This window comes from Schistocerca gregaria, chromosome 9, assembly GCF_023897955.1.
Source record: "Schistocerca gregaria isolate iqSchGreg1 chromosome 9, iqSchGreg1.2, whole genome shotgun sequence".
Classification (NCBI taxonomy): Eukaryota; Metazoa; Arthropoda; class Insecta; order Orthoptera; family Acrididae; genus Schistocerca; species Schistocerca gregaria.
Window position 1 is genome coordinate 166778882 of NC_064928.1, and position 13790 is coordinate 166792671.

Sequence of the window (13790 nt, forward strand, 5' to 3'; positions counted from 1 at the left end):
GCGTTATCGAGAAGCAGGAGAACAATGCCTTCCCTATTAAGTTCCTCATTGGTCAACAGGAAAGGTCGCATTAGACAACGCCGCTTCGAAGGACGATTACGATACTGGAACCTATCTGTGTCTCAAAAACTATTCGCCTAAATCTTACGATAAACGCATATTTGAAACCGTCTTTTTAAGCCCATCATGTTTCGCTAAAATTTAACATAGGCTTCCATTTAAAAAAAACAAAGATGGCATCATATCTCTGTAATACAAAATAGCACAAACATGAAATGTGATGTATTCAAGTAGCCCCTGTCCCTGCAATCCACTGTGCAAACGGCATCTTTGTATTTATTTGTCCCACGAAGCACAAAGCATGTTGTTACAAACATCGATCAGACCGAACTAGCTGCAGGTCCAGAGTGGTTAGTTGAGCTACCTCAGGGCAGCGATATTGTTCCGGACGACACCACGGAGTTACGTCCCCACAAACCTGTTACCGTGTGACATTGTAGGGTGGCATGCGTGTACGTGATGTGTGTGACACTTGCCCCATCTTGTCTACATGGTTGTTTCATGCTGCCGTCGTCTCACATTAGCTGCATTACATAGTGAAATCATCCGTAATCTGGAAGTATTTTATGGTCCGATACCAGTCATGTATAATACTCCGTTTCCTTTACAACATGAAAACGGTACGTGCCGCAACAGACTTGCGAAAGCATATAAGGAGAAAACTGAATTCATTCCTAGTTAACAATAAAAATTGAAAGTAGCTGATCTGTTGTCGCGTCTACGTAATATGGCTTTACCTGGAAACGGCCAGATTGACACGAGAAATAGAGTTCTTCAACTTCGGTTTTCACCCTTTCGCAGTCACTACTACTAATGACCAAATGGTGGTACGACCCCGATTACAAGCCGATTTCTCAGCAGAGTTTCAAAAAATTAGTATCAGTAGGAGAATACTGGTAATTTTTTGTTTTCGTGTAAAGCAGCAAACGGTGGGTGCCCTAAGTTTTCTTGTATTTACTAATCTATTAGTATTTTGATTTTGTGTTCCTTAAACTAAGAGACTCAAAATTTTCCAATGATTATTTGATTACTACGTGTGTTAAATCTACATCTATATCGATATCTACATGGATGCACCGAAAAACGTACACGAGTGCTTGGAAGAGGGTTCACCGAACGACTTTCACAATAAGTCTGTATTATTCCACTCTCTAAAACCTCACGGGAAAGACGAACACCTATATCTTTGTGTGAGAGCTCTGATTTCCCGTGCTTCATTGTGATGACCGTTTCTCACTTTGTAGGTCGGCGCCAGCAAAATATTTTCGCCTTCGGAGGAAAAAGTTAGTCGTTGAAAATTCACCAGAAGATCGCGCCTCGCCGCAAAGAGAAACGAATTCGTTTTAATGGTGTTCATCCCAAATCCTATATCATGTCCGTGGCACACTCTCCCCTATATCCCGACAATACACACATCAAAAAACGTTTTGCATCACCTCGTTTCCGAGTGTTCCGCAACCTGTCAGAAAATTGGAGTAGAGATCAACACAAACATCATTTCCGCCCTTTTTATTGCTCATGAAAACCATACATTGCATGTTGTACCACCAAACAGTGAGACCTTCAGAGGTGGTGGTCCAGACTGCTGTACACACCGCTACCTCTGGTACCCAGTAGCACGGCCTCTTGCATTGATGCGTGCCTGTATTTGTCGTGACATACTATCCACAAGTAAATCAAGGCACTGTTGTTCCAGATTGTCCCACTCATCAACAGCCTTTTCGAACATCCAAGATCTGTTCGATAAGGTTCGTGTCTGCAGAACGTGCTGGCCACTCTAGTTGAGCGATGTCGATATCCTGAAGAAAGTCATTCGCAAGAGGTACACGAAGGGGTAGCGAATTGTCGTCCATGAAGACGAATGCCTCGCAAATATGCTGCCGATATGGTTGTAGTATCTGTTGGAAGATGGCATTCACGTATCGTACAGCCGTTAGGGCGTCTTCCATGACCACCAGGCGGCGTACGTCCACATAATGCCACCCCAAAATAGCAGGGAACCTCCACCTTGCTACATTCGCTGGCGTTCTGCCTGATCGGGTTGCCTTTAAACACGTCTCCGACGAATGTCTGGTTGAAGACATTTGCGACACTCGTCGGTGAAAGAACGTGATACAATCGTGAGCGGTCCATTCTGCATGTCGGTGGGCCCATCTGTACCGCGCTGTATGGCGTCGTTGTTGCAAAGACGCACCTCCCCATGGACGTAGGGAGTGAAGTTGCACATCATGCAGCCTGTTGCGCACAGTTTGAGTCGTAACACGACGTCCTGTGGCTGCACGAAAAGCATTCTTCAACATGGTGGCGTTGCTGTCAGGGTTCCTCCGTGCCATAATCCGTAGGTAGCGGTCATCCACTGCAGTAGTAGCCCTTGGTCTGGCTCGGTATGTTATCGACACACAGTTCCTGTCTCTCTGTATCTCCTCCATGTCCGAACAACATCGCTTTGGTTCACCCCGAGACGCCTAGACACTTCCCTTGTCGAGAGCCCATCCTGGCCCAAAGTAACAATGCGGACGCGATCGAACCGCTGTAATGACTGTCTAGGCATCTTTGAACTACAGACAACACGAGCCGTGTACCTCCTCCCTGGTGGAATGACTGAAAGTGACCGGCTGTCTGACCCCTCCCACTGACAGGCGGTGCTCATGGATGGTTGTTTATATCTTTGGGCGGGTTTATTGACATCTCTGAAAAGTCAACGTCTATCTTGAAGAGTTCTGGGAACTGCGGTGCTGCAAAACATTTTTTTATGTATGTATTTCACTCGAATAAAAGGTGTTCGCTTGTGCCCGCAACCAAGAGTGCTTTTTTTTAACTTCATCACCGCTTTCAACCGTCGTGTTGCTTCACGGATTCGGACAAAGGGTAATCCGAAGGAGCGAGATCAGGGCTGTATGGGGGACGCAATGCGACTTGAAATTTCAATTTGCGAATCACAGCAAGAGCTAGATCGGCGTTGTCGTGAAAAACGGCGCCCCTAGACACAAGTCCTCTGCAGCGGCTTCGTATTGGAAGCCTTTGTTCATTCTTCAACATGGCGCGGTATTGGGCACTGTTCACTGCATCACCCCTTTGCAGATGGTGCTCCAACATCGGCCCATTCGTATCCCAGAAGCGGCGTGAAGCTTGAATTCTTCCTTGGCTGAAGAATACGTAGAATACGTGTGTCGCCATTCTTAAGACTTATCTTTTGCTTTCTGGTTCGTAGTGACGCATCACGTTTCGCCTCCTGTGACTATATATTAGAAAGTTGTGACCTTCTGTGTTATATCGCGCCAAAATTATGTAGCAGCGTGAACACACACCGTCTAGCATTCACCAGCGAGCATCCGAGGCGCCCTCCATGCACACAAAAAACGGTACTTGAGAACCTCACTAACAATGGTATGAGCTGATCCGACACTGATGCTCAGTTCCCTGGCTAAAATTTCCACAGAAATATGCCGGTTGTCACGAATCGTAGCGTCAGCACGTCGCACGCTCCTGTCAATAACGGCCTTGCTGGGACAACCAGAGCGTTGCTCAACTGTGACTTACACTGTAAGCTTTCTAGCAATTTTTGTCTGATTGAGAGAAAACTGACTGCAGTGATTTCGAAAACTTTCTCCTCCTGTAACGTGTGCTTTGGATAACGTATTCAGCTGCTGAACAAAACTGACTGTCTGTTGTCCCCAAATGAAAAATTTGAAATTAAGAAAATAAATCCAATTAAATGCCGAAGGAAACTAATTGCGTGCTCACTGAAAACTACAGGGTGAGTCACTAACTATTCCCACCCACAATAACACCGAAAGTATAATAGTAGCTGAAACGTTTGTGGGACAAATGTTGCATGGGTCAACGGGGGCATAATATGACGTTCGTTTTTTGTTGGTAAGTGGGGTCGTGTCAGAGATATAACGATCAACTTTGTTGTTTTTTTTACTGAGATGCTATAATTTGACATTTATTTTCTGATAGCGGCTATCGACACGAATCCAATGATGTGTAACAGTAATATCTTTGGACGTCAATGAAGGTCACAAAGGTGGCCTGAACGTCCATTTACAGAAGCTGTTCGAAGTGATCACTATTGGTATCAATGCAGTGCTGCCACCTTCTTATCATGGACTGAGTGGTATGTCTTATCACTTTGTCACTTATCGAACCACATGATCTGACAATTATCTCTTGCATATCTTCAGGCGTAGTTGGAACGTATCATAAACAATGTCTTTCACGAATCCCCGAAAGAAAAAATCCAGAGGCGTCAAGTCTGGCGAACGAGTCGGCTACGACACAGAATCAAGGATTTTGTTCACTATTCTTACATTGTTCTCACTTATCTTTGTCTTTTTTCTTTTATTGTCATTTCATTTCCCTGGCCAAGACAGAAGAGCATTAAATATATAAAATGCAGGGATAAAAGATGAAATGTACACATGAGAAGGGAGAAACAATTGGAGTTAAAATGTAAAAAAAGGAGTAGTTGGATGAGGCACGTTTACATAAAATCCACATACAGTTAAAATGGCTCTCGATGATGACGGCGCACATAAACATAGCACGAATAGCACAATTAAAAACGCTGTTCACAGTATGGGACGACGACATTGAACACACACTGCACTTGTGATACAGACACGGTGAGCGCCAAAACGCGACAATGTAGATGCATTAAAATTTGAAGGGCCTGCCAGGGGAGGAGAGGTCAGAGAAGAGGATGAGAGGAAAGAGAGATGGGGGAGGGAGTGGGGTAGATGGAGGAGAAGGGGTAGGAAGGGGGGTGTCGGTAGCACAGCAAGCGCCAGGAGATGTGGAGGGTGCGCCAGGACTGGGAAAGGAGAAGTGACGAGGATAGAGGCGAGGAGGGAGGGAGCCCCAAGGAGAAGGGGACATCTTTGTCCCTGATCAGTAAAGGTAAATTATTTACAATAGCAGAAACCGTATGAGAACCTTACAATGTACTTTCACTTTTAAACGAATCTACCCACTTGTACACTCTTGTCTCATTAATGCAACTATCTCCATACTTTTCCAATATCTTCCTACTGATCTGTTGACGTTGTACGCCGTCCTAGCACAAAAATCGCCTTACTGCTCGCTGTTCTCCTACAGTACTCACAACTAGTGATGCGGTCATTTTGTTTCGTATTCAGCTTGTCACGCCATCTGTCGGCATATGCTGGAACTGTCACTTCTCGTGACTTTCAGGTGCCTGACGTGTTAACAGTATTTAATACTGTTACTTTTTTAATTGGCCTCATACTTCTGGTCAGGTACATCTACATCTACATTTACACTCCGCAAGCAACTCAATGGTGTGTGGCGGAGGGCACTTTGCTTGCCACTGTCATTACCTCCCTTTCCTGTTCCAGTCGCATATGGTTCACTGGAAGAACGACTGTGTGAAAGCCTCCGTGCGCGTCATCCGCAAAAACCCGCATACAACTTCCGACACTATCTACTATGTCATTCACAATATATATAAATGACCTAGTAGATAGTGTCAGAAGTTCCATGCTTTTCGCGAATGATGCTGTAGTACACAGAGAAGTTGCAGCATTACAAAATTGTAGCGAAATGCAGGAACATCTGCAGCGGATAGACACTTGGTGCAGGGAATGGCAACTGACCCTTAACATAGACAAATGTAATGTATTGCGAATACATAGAAAGAAGGATCCTTTATTGTATGATTATGTGATAGCGGAACAAACACTGGTAGCAGTTACTTCTATAAAATATCTGGGAGTATGCATGTGGAACGATTTGAAGTGGAGTGATCATATAAAATTAATTGTTGGTAAGGCAGGTACCAGATTGAGATTCATTGGGAGAGTCCTTAGAAAATGTAGTCAATCAACAAAGGAGGTGGTTTACAAAACTCTCGTTCGACCTATTTCTTGAGTATTGCTCATCAGTGTGGGATCCGTACCAGGTCGGGTTGACAGAGGAGATAGAGACAATCCAAAGAAGACCGGAGCGTTTCGTCACAGTGTTATTTGGTAAGCGTGATAGCATTACGGAGATGATTAGCAAACTCAAGTGGCAGACTCTGCAAGAGAGGCGCTCTGCATCGCGGTGTAGCTTGCTCGCCAGGTTTCGAGTGGGTGCGTTTCTGGATGAGGTATCGAATATATTGCTTCCCCCTGCTTATACCTCCCGAGGAGATCACGAATGTAAAATTAGAGAGAATCGAGTGAACACGGATGCTTTCCGGTTGTCGTTCTTCCCGCGAACCATACGCGACTGGAACAGAAAAGTGAGGTAATGACAGTGGCACGCAAAGTGCCCTCCGCCACACACCGTTGGGTGGCTTGCGGAGTATAAATGTAGATGTAGATGTAACTGCATTTAATACTGTTACTTTTTGAATTGGCCTCATACTTTTGGTGAGGCAGTGTATAGAAAACAATAAATGGTTGGAATGTACGAGCAGAATGTGACAGACTTTAGAGGCTGTGGTTTGGTCGTGCAGGGGAGCGAGCAGTCAGCAGTGTGTGTGTTGTGTGCGGCAGGCAGCTGTTCTCGCGGCACGTCTCGGCCGTTGTGGAGGCGGTGCGGGCGCTGCGGCCGGCGGCGGTGGCGCTGGTGTGGGATGACATGCTGAGGCGGTGGCCGCCGGCTCACGTGGCGGCGTCGGGGCTGGGCCGGCTGGTGCAGCCCGTCGTGTGGGCGTACGGCGCCGACGTGGCGGCGCAGGTGCCGCGCTTCGCCTGGCACGCCTACGCCAGGTCCTTCCGGCAGGTGTGGGTCGCCTCCGCCTTCAAGGTGAGCTGCTCCAGCAACCCACTCTCACCCTGCACTGACACTGTGCGAGGGGTACTCAAAAGGTGACCATCTCTAATGGTATGTGACTGTAGGCTTTCCCGGCGTAAACTATTGATGAAGGTTTCTCAGGTCTCCAGCCGGCCGGTAGCGTTGATATCTCGCGACGTTTCGGGAAGTGCCATACTACCCATCTTCGCGGAGAGTGGGCTATTTACATGCGCGGTCACCCCCCTCCACTAGACCTCGTGTGGCTGCAGTGGACCAGCGACGTGCGCGCGTTGATGGGGATGGCGGTCGCCTCCAGCGGCCGCATTCGGTTCTCGGTGTCAGCATTCTGTCTGCGTCCGCGGCGGAGGAAATTGACGAGCGCGCTCCCAACGGATTGCCGCTATCGCCGGGTTCCATGCTGCGCTGAGTTGGTATTCCTCGTCTCTGTTGACCAGAAAAGAACACGCTTTCCCAAAAGCCAGATGCTCGGCGCAGTACCTTCGTGTTTTCGAAGATGAAAGTGTGTTCTGCTATGGATGATTTTTCTTTGTGGCCTAGTCACACACATCTGATATGTTCTTTGCAGCGTTTAGATATGCAGCACTGTGTTTGCCCAATGTACTGCTTTCCGCATTCGCATGGTATACTGTATACCCCTGGTGTCTTAAGGTTCAGCGCATCTTTGGCAGAACCTAGGAGGTCCCTAATCTTCAGTGGTGGTCGGAGAACAGTTTTGATCTTCACGGGAATCTGGTCAACAGACAAGGGATACCAACTCAGCGCAGCACGGAACCAAGCGATAGCGGCAATCTGAGGGGAGCGCGTCCGTCAATGTCCTCCGCCGCGGACGCAGACAGAATGCTTACACCGAGACCCAACGCGGCCACCGGGGGCGACCACCATCCCCACCACCGCGTGCACGCCGCTGGTCCACTGCAGCCACCCGAGGTCTAGTGGAGGAGGCTGCCCGCGCATATAAATAGCCGTTCTCCTCGAATCTCGACACTTCGCCAGAAGATGGGTAGTATGACACTTCCCGAAACGTCGCGAGATATGAACGCTACCACCCGGCTGGAGACCTGAGAAACCTTCATCAATCTCTAATGGTGTCGATATGTCAGTCCTCACTTGCCATTTTTTAGGGTTCTGTACTTCAGTCGGTGAAAATGGAAGCCTAGCAGCAGGGGCGGCCCAGAACGCGGCTCGTGAGCCATGCGCAGGCCCTAGTGCTCTTAGCTTGGCTGGCATATATCCCCACACTATGGGGACACCACAAACATGCTGTGTTTAACCCTTCAGCAGTCGCAGGGGTTACATGTCACCCAACAATTTTCGTTTTGTCATGTTCTCACCCTTACAGGTTGTCCACACATGTCAATTTGTATACACAAATCAAAAATGTTTCAAATGGGTCTAAGAACTATGGGACTTAACCTTCAGGCGCTCGCGCGGGCGGTGAAGTGACCGCCTTTTTACAATTTCGGGCCATACTTACTCCACAAAGGTAGCGAGGCGGCGGGAGGGACATGTATTCTCTAGTTGCACCTTTTTCCGACAGATTCTGCTCAAAGTTCGTCCAAGTCACACCTCTGTGCCTCTCAGGACAAGTTCAAATAGGTTCGGACACGTTTGGCGGTCAGTTTACCGCCTTGCGAGCGCTTACGGCACTTACAAACACGGTCAGTTACCGCCTTGCGGGCGCTTACAAGACTTTGTTCTACTCGTCTACTTCGGAAATTAAGTATTTCTTTTTGTAATTTACCTATAATTCCTCAATTTTATAGACTCTTCCAATTCTCTGGGGAATGTGCATGTGCTCCACAATTTCTACATCAAGAATAACACAAAGGTGGCCAGCATGTATAGTTTTCCGCTTACTTGACTTGAGAGGAATAAATTCGTTACGCATTTTTCAATTCAACACAGGTAATATGAAATAAAAAAGAGGAGAAGACAATTCTTACATGCGTTATCTTTGGAACTGATGAGCGAAAACCTGAAAGAAAGAGCTCAATTGAAGCACTCACCAAAAATTTGTTAGTATTTTTGGAAAATTGCAGAGAGAGTGACGTAGTTTATCCAGATGTATCAACCCCTACAAGGAGAGGCATATGTTATTTGTGTGGCTCAAAAAAGAATATAAAAACAAAGCGAGAATGCGGTGAATGTGGAAGAAACGTCTGTCTATGACATTCAACCACGACAGTTACATGTTGTCAGCCTCAAAACGAAGATGAAATGCATACAGACTGATCAGCATTTTTCATCTGACAGAAATGTTTGTGACGTTTGCAATCAAACATTCTTTTTTCAAAGCAAAATTAGCTTTTCTTGTGACGAGTTAAGACAGTGAATAGTTCTAGTCTTAAGTATTACATTATGTAGTCCCAAAACATTACAATTAAAAAAATTTTCTTATATTTCATTTGGGTATTTGGCTTCCTTTTTGTATTCCATTGGATATTTTATTGTTAAATAAATAATTTTGATTACAAATGTGTTTGCAATATTATGTGAGATATCCTATGTCAATATTTTATGAAAATATGACCTTTAAAAACGGAAAACCTCAAGAGACTGATGAAAACCCTTGGGCAGTTGGCCGACCGCCTGCACGACGCTCACGTGACTATTTCTAGCGCGAGCGCATGAAGGTTAACATCTGAGGTCATCAGTCCCCTACACAAAGAACTAGTTTAAGGTAACTAACTTAAGGACATCACGCACATCCATGCCCGAGCGAGGATTCGAAACTGCGACCACAGCAGCAGCGGTTCCTGACTGAAACGCCTAGAACCGCTCGGCCACAGTTGCCGGCGAACACAGATCAGCCAGAACGTTATGACCACCTACCCACTATCCGGTACACCACCTTTGGCATGGAACACAGCAGCGACACGTTGTGGCACTGAAACAATGAGGCCTCTATTGGTCACTGGAGGGAGTTGGCACCATTTCTGCATACACAAATCTAATTCCAGTAAATTCCTGGCAATAGGCGAAGACCTCTGAGGCCACGTTCAATCACATCCCAGGTATGTTTGATACGATTCAGATCTGGCAAGTTGCGTTATCAGCACATCAACTGGAGCTCATCACTGTGTTCCTCAAACCACTCCATCGCATGCATGGCCTTATGACATAGCGATATACCTTCTTGATAAATGCCACTCGTGTCAGGAAACATAATAGTCACGAATGGGTGTACCTGTCTAAACATTCTGTGTGGTGTTTTTTAGGGAATTGACTAGTTTGAACCTAGGACCTGTTGCTGGTAAAGAGATGCCAGACCACACATGACATGTAGAATTTAGAAGAGTTCAGTGAGACTAGCGATGATATAACCAAACACTTAATGAGTTCAGCATCAGTTCCACTGCACTACCTGTAAAAGAATCTTAATACTAACTAAATTTAGTGGAAGGGGTTCAAGGCTATCCTATTTTTAGTTAGCTGGTAAAATAACGTCGAAAAAGCAGTTAATTTTACCATTGGTAATTTTATTCTACTCCCAAAACATTGTTTATAAATTCCACTATTGATAAAAGGCAATGTTTTAATACAGGATGGTAAAAACCAACTGTGTTCAACAAAAATGTGAACAAATATTCCCTGAATGGGTTTCCAAGTTCTACAATGGTTCGAAGGATGACTTATGCCATATCACCTCTATAATCTAGGTTTACATTAAGTTTCACAAAAGAGAAAACTATCAAACTGGTCTACTGTGACCCTCAATTATCTTTAATTACTTATCTAACTTGTAGTAAATTACAGTGGCTGATGTGGCTTCTCAATGACTATATAACAGAAAAATCATCGTTCCAGATTTTTACTTCAAGTGGCAAATGTGAACACTATGAGCATTAATTGACGATCGACTCTAGTATTACGCAAAAAGGGGGTGTAACAGATGAGACTTCTGCAGTTCTGAGTGAAGCTTTATGCGCTGTTATGCGGCATCGCATGCGTTCATTACCTTGTCGGTGTTCATCAGGGGACGGCGGGCAGCACAGCTCGGAATCACCTCGCCGTCTCGCAAGTAACTCTCTTCCTAACTTCTCCTTACTACAATTTACCGAAGTTGGTATAAGAAAAACTATCTGGCTGTATTTTCATCTGACCAATCCGGGTCTCAATGTTAACCTTAAGCTTCGACTACGAAAATTCTGCGTATCCAATGAGAAACGTTATACTTTTCGTGGTGGGGCAATGTTTTTAAAGTTTGCAACGTAACAGAGATGCGAAAAAGTCTCACGCTAAAACCTGCAGCTGGTGTGGTCCTTTTAGCGTTATTGTAAGATCTATACTGTTCTTCTGGAGGGCTCTATCTTTTAACATGGGCTGAGGGGTGGATCTAGCGGTTAGCTGGCGACGTGGGTGCCCGTCCCTTATCGTAGCGCTGTCAGCTTAACACGCTTCTGCTCTCAGCTTCTGTTCTCGTTTTTCCTCTCGAAACTGCGTCTGTCTCACGGTGGGAAGGCATGACATGCATTTAGGCATTCTTGTGTTAGTCTGTGGTGTTCCATTGGCTCACTCGTTACTCGTATTACTTTGGTTAATTTAATGTCACGATTTATTCGGAGCTATGTGACATACTACTGGATTTGCTTATCATGTCAGGGTTTTCATGGAAGATGTTGGATTTGCCTGACACCTTACACCTGGTCTGGTCTGAAACTCCTTGGCCATCATGGTGCCTTGCATGAGCTCCACTGGACCCAGGTATGTGCATGTGAATGTTCCCCAGAGCATAATGGAACCGCCACCAGCTTCTCTGCATCCTGCGATACATGTGTCAAGGTATTGCCTCCTCCTAGCGGCACGATGAACAAGGTATGAGAATTCATCAGACCATGCAACGTTTTGCCAGTGCACCAGCGTCCAGTACCAGTGCTCACGTGCCCATTTCAATCATAGTTGCTGACGCCGTTGTGTTAACATTTTAACATGGTCATCAGCGGTGCAGGAACACCGTTAGGAGTGTACAGTGCCCTATGTGTTCAGACACACTTGCACCCTGCCAACATTAAAGTCTGATGTTAGTTCCGCCACAGTTCGTCGCCTGGCCTGTTTTATCAGTCTGCCCAGTCCACGATATCTGACACCTGTAATGAGAGGTGGCCGTCCAAACACTCGACGTGTGGACATGGCTTCACCTTGGTTTCGCCTCGTGCTGCAGACACTCACCACAGCACTCCTCGAACATACGCTAAGTCGTGCAGTTTCCAAAATGTTCGCGCAAACCCTCCAGACTATCACAATCTGATACACTGCATGCCTTCCCCATTCTACACACAGACTGCTCGTTCACTGATACTACGTGCGCTGTGGGGGTTTATGACTAACAGTCATTCCTCGCGAGGTGGCTCTGCTATCGTCTGGATGGGTTTGTATCGACAATAGATCGGTGGTCATAATGTTCTGGCTTTGGGATAGATTTCACCACTCTTGCTTGAATCTACTGTTGTGAGGAAGTGCAAAAATAAGTTTATCCGCATTGTCTGCTCCGGCTGACAGTTGTCACCCACGCAATCATTGGGATTACCATTTGCGTTTCTATTTCGATAGGTAAGTTATTTATTTTTCAGTGTGTTATTCAGTAAAAATGAAGATAAAGCAGAGAAAAGAACTTCTTGCGTGAGAATTATAAAGCCCCAAACAGAAAGGAGATATGAAGCACCACAGGCTTTTATGAAGATCAGGAGGTATGGACTTTCATTGCTTGGAATGGAAGAGACTGTAAACACGCTGTTACAGAAAAGGAAGGAAAAAATATTATGACATTGGCAGATTGTAGGACATATCAACCAGGAAGCAGAAGCGATTAGTGTACTTCCTCTGATCATTTGAAGGACGATACTGTCAGTAGCTTGATTAATGTGCACTGAAATGATACACAACTGGCCATTAAAATTGCTACACCAAGTAGAAATGGGGATGAAAAATGGGTATTCATTGTACAAATACATTATACTAGAACTGACAAGAGATTACATTTTCACGCAATTTGGGTGCAAAGGCCCTGAGAAAACAGTACGCAGAACAACCACCTCTGGCCGTAATAACGGACTTGATGCGCCTGGGCATTGAGTCAAACAGAGCCTGGATGGCGTGTACATGTACATCTGCCCATGCAGCTTCAACACGATACCACAGTTCATCAAAAGTAGTGACTGGCGTATTGTGACGAGCCAGTTGCTCGGCCGCCATTGACAAGACGTTTTCAATTGGTGAGAGATCTGGACAATGTGCTGGCCAGGGCAGCAGTCGAACGTTTACTGTATCCAGAAAGGCTCGTATAGGACCGGCAACATGCGGCCGTGCATTATCCTGCTTAAATGTAGGGTTTCACAGGGATCGAATGAAGGGTAGCGCCACGGGTGGTAACACGTCCACTGTTCAAAGGGCCGTCAATGCGAAACAGAGGTGACTGAGATGTGTGACCAATGGCACCCCATATCATCACGCCGGGTGATACGCCAGTATGGCGATGACCAATACACGCTTCCAATGTGCATTCACCGCGATGCCACAAAACACAGATGCTTCCATCATGATGCTGAAAACAGAACCTGGATTCATTAGAAAAATTGACGTTTTGTCTTTCGTGCACTCAGGTTCGTCGTTGAGTACACCATCGCGGGCGCTCCTGTCTGTGATGCAGCGTCAAGGGTAACTGCAGCCATGGTCTCCGAGCTGATAGTCCATGCTGCTGCAAAAGTCGTCGAACTGTTCGTGCAGATGGTTGTTGTCTTCCAAATGACCTCATCTGTTGACTGAGGGATCGAGACGTGGCTGCACGATCCGCTACAGCCATGCGGATAAGATGCCTGTCACCTCGAATGCTAGTGACACGAGGCCGTTGGGATCCGGCACGGCGTTCCGCGTTACCCTCCTGAACCCATCGATTCCATATTCCGCTAACAATCATTGGATCTCGACCAACACGACCAGCAATGTCGCGATACGATAAACCGCAATCG

At 46.1% G+C, this 13790-nt stretch overlaps 1 protein-coding gene across 1 annotated transcript in view; it reads left to right on the top strand.

Annotated features, from left to right (window-relative positions):
* Positions 1-13790, top strand: part of LOC126292034 (hexosaminidase D-like) — a 363487-nt gene that overhangs the window by 310054 nt on the left and 39643 nt on the right. The window contains exon 7 of the mRNA XM_049985827.1: positions 6564-6816. Coding sequence (XP_049841784.1) covers positions 6564-6816 — 253 coding nt within the window. The remainder of the gene's footprint in view (positions 1-6563; positions 6817-13790) is intronic.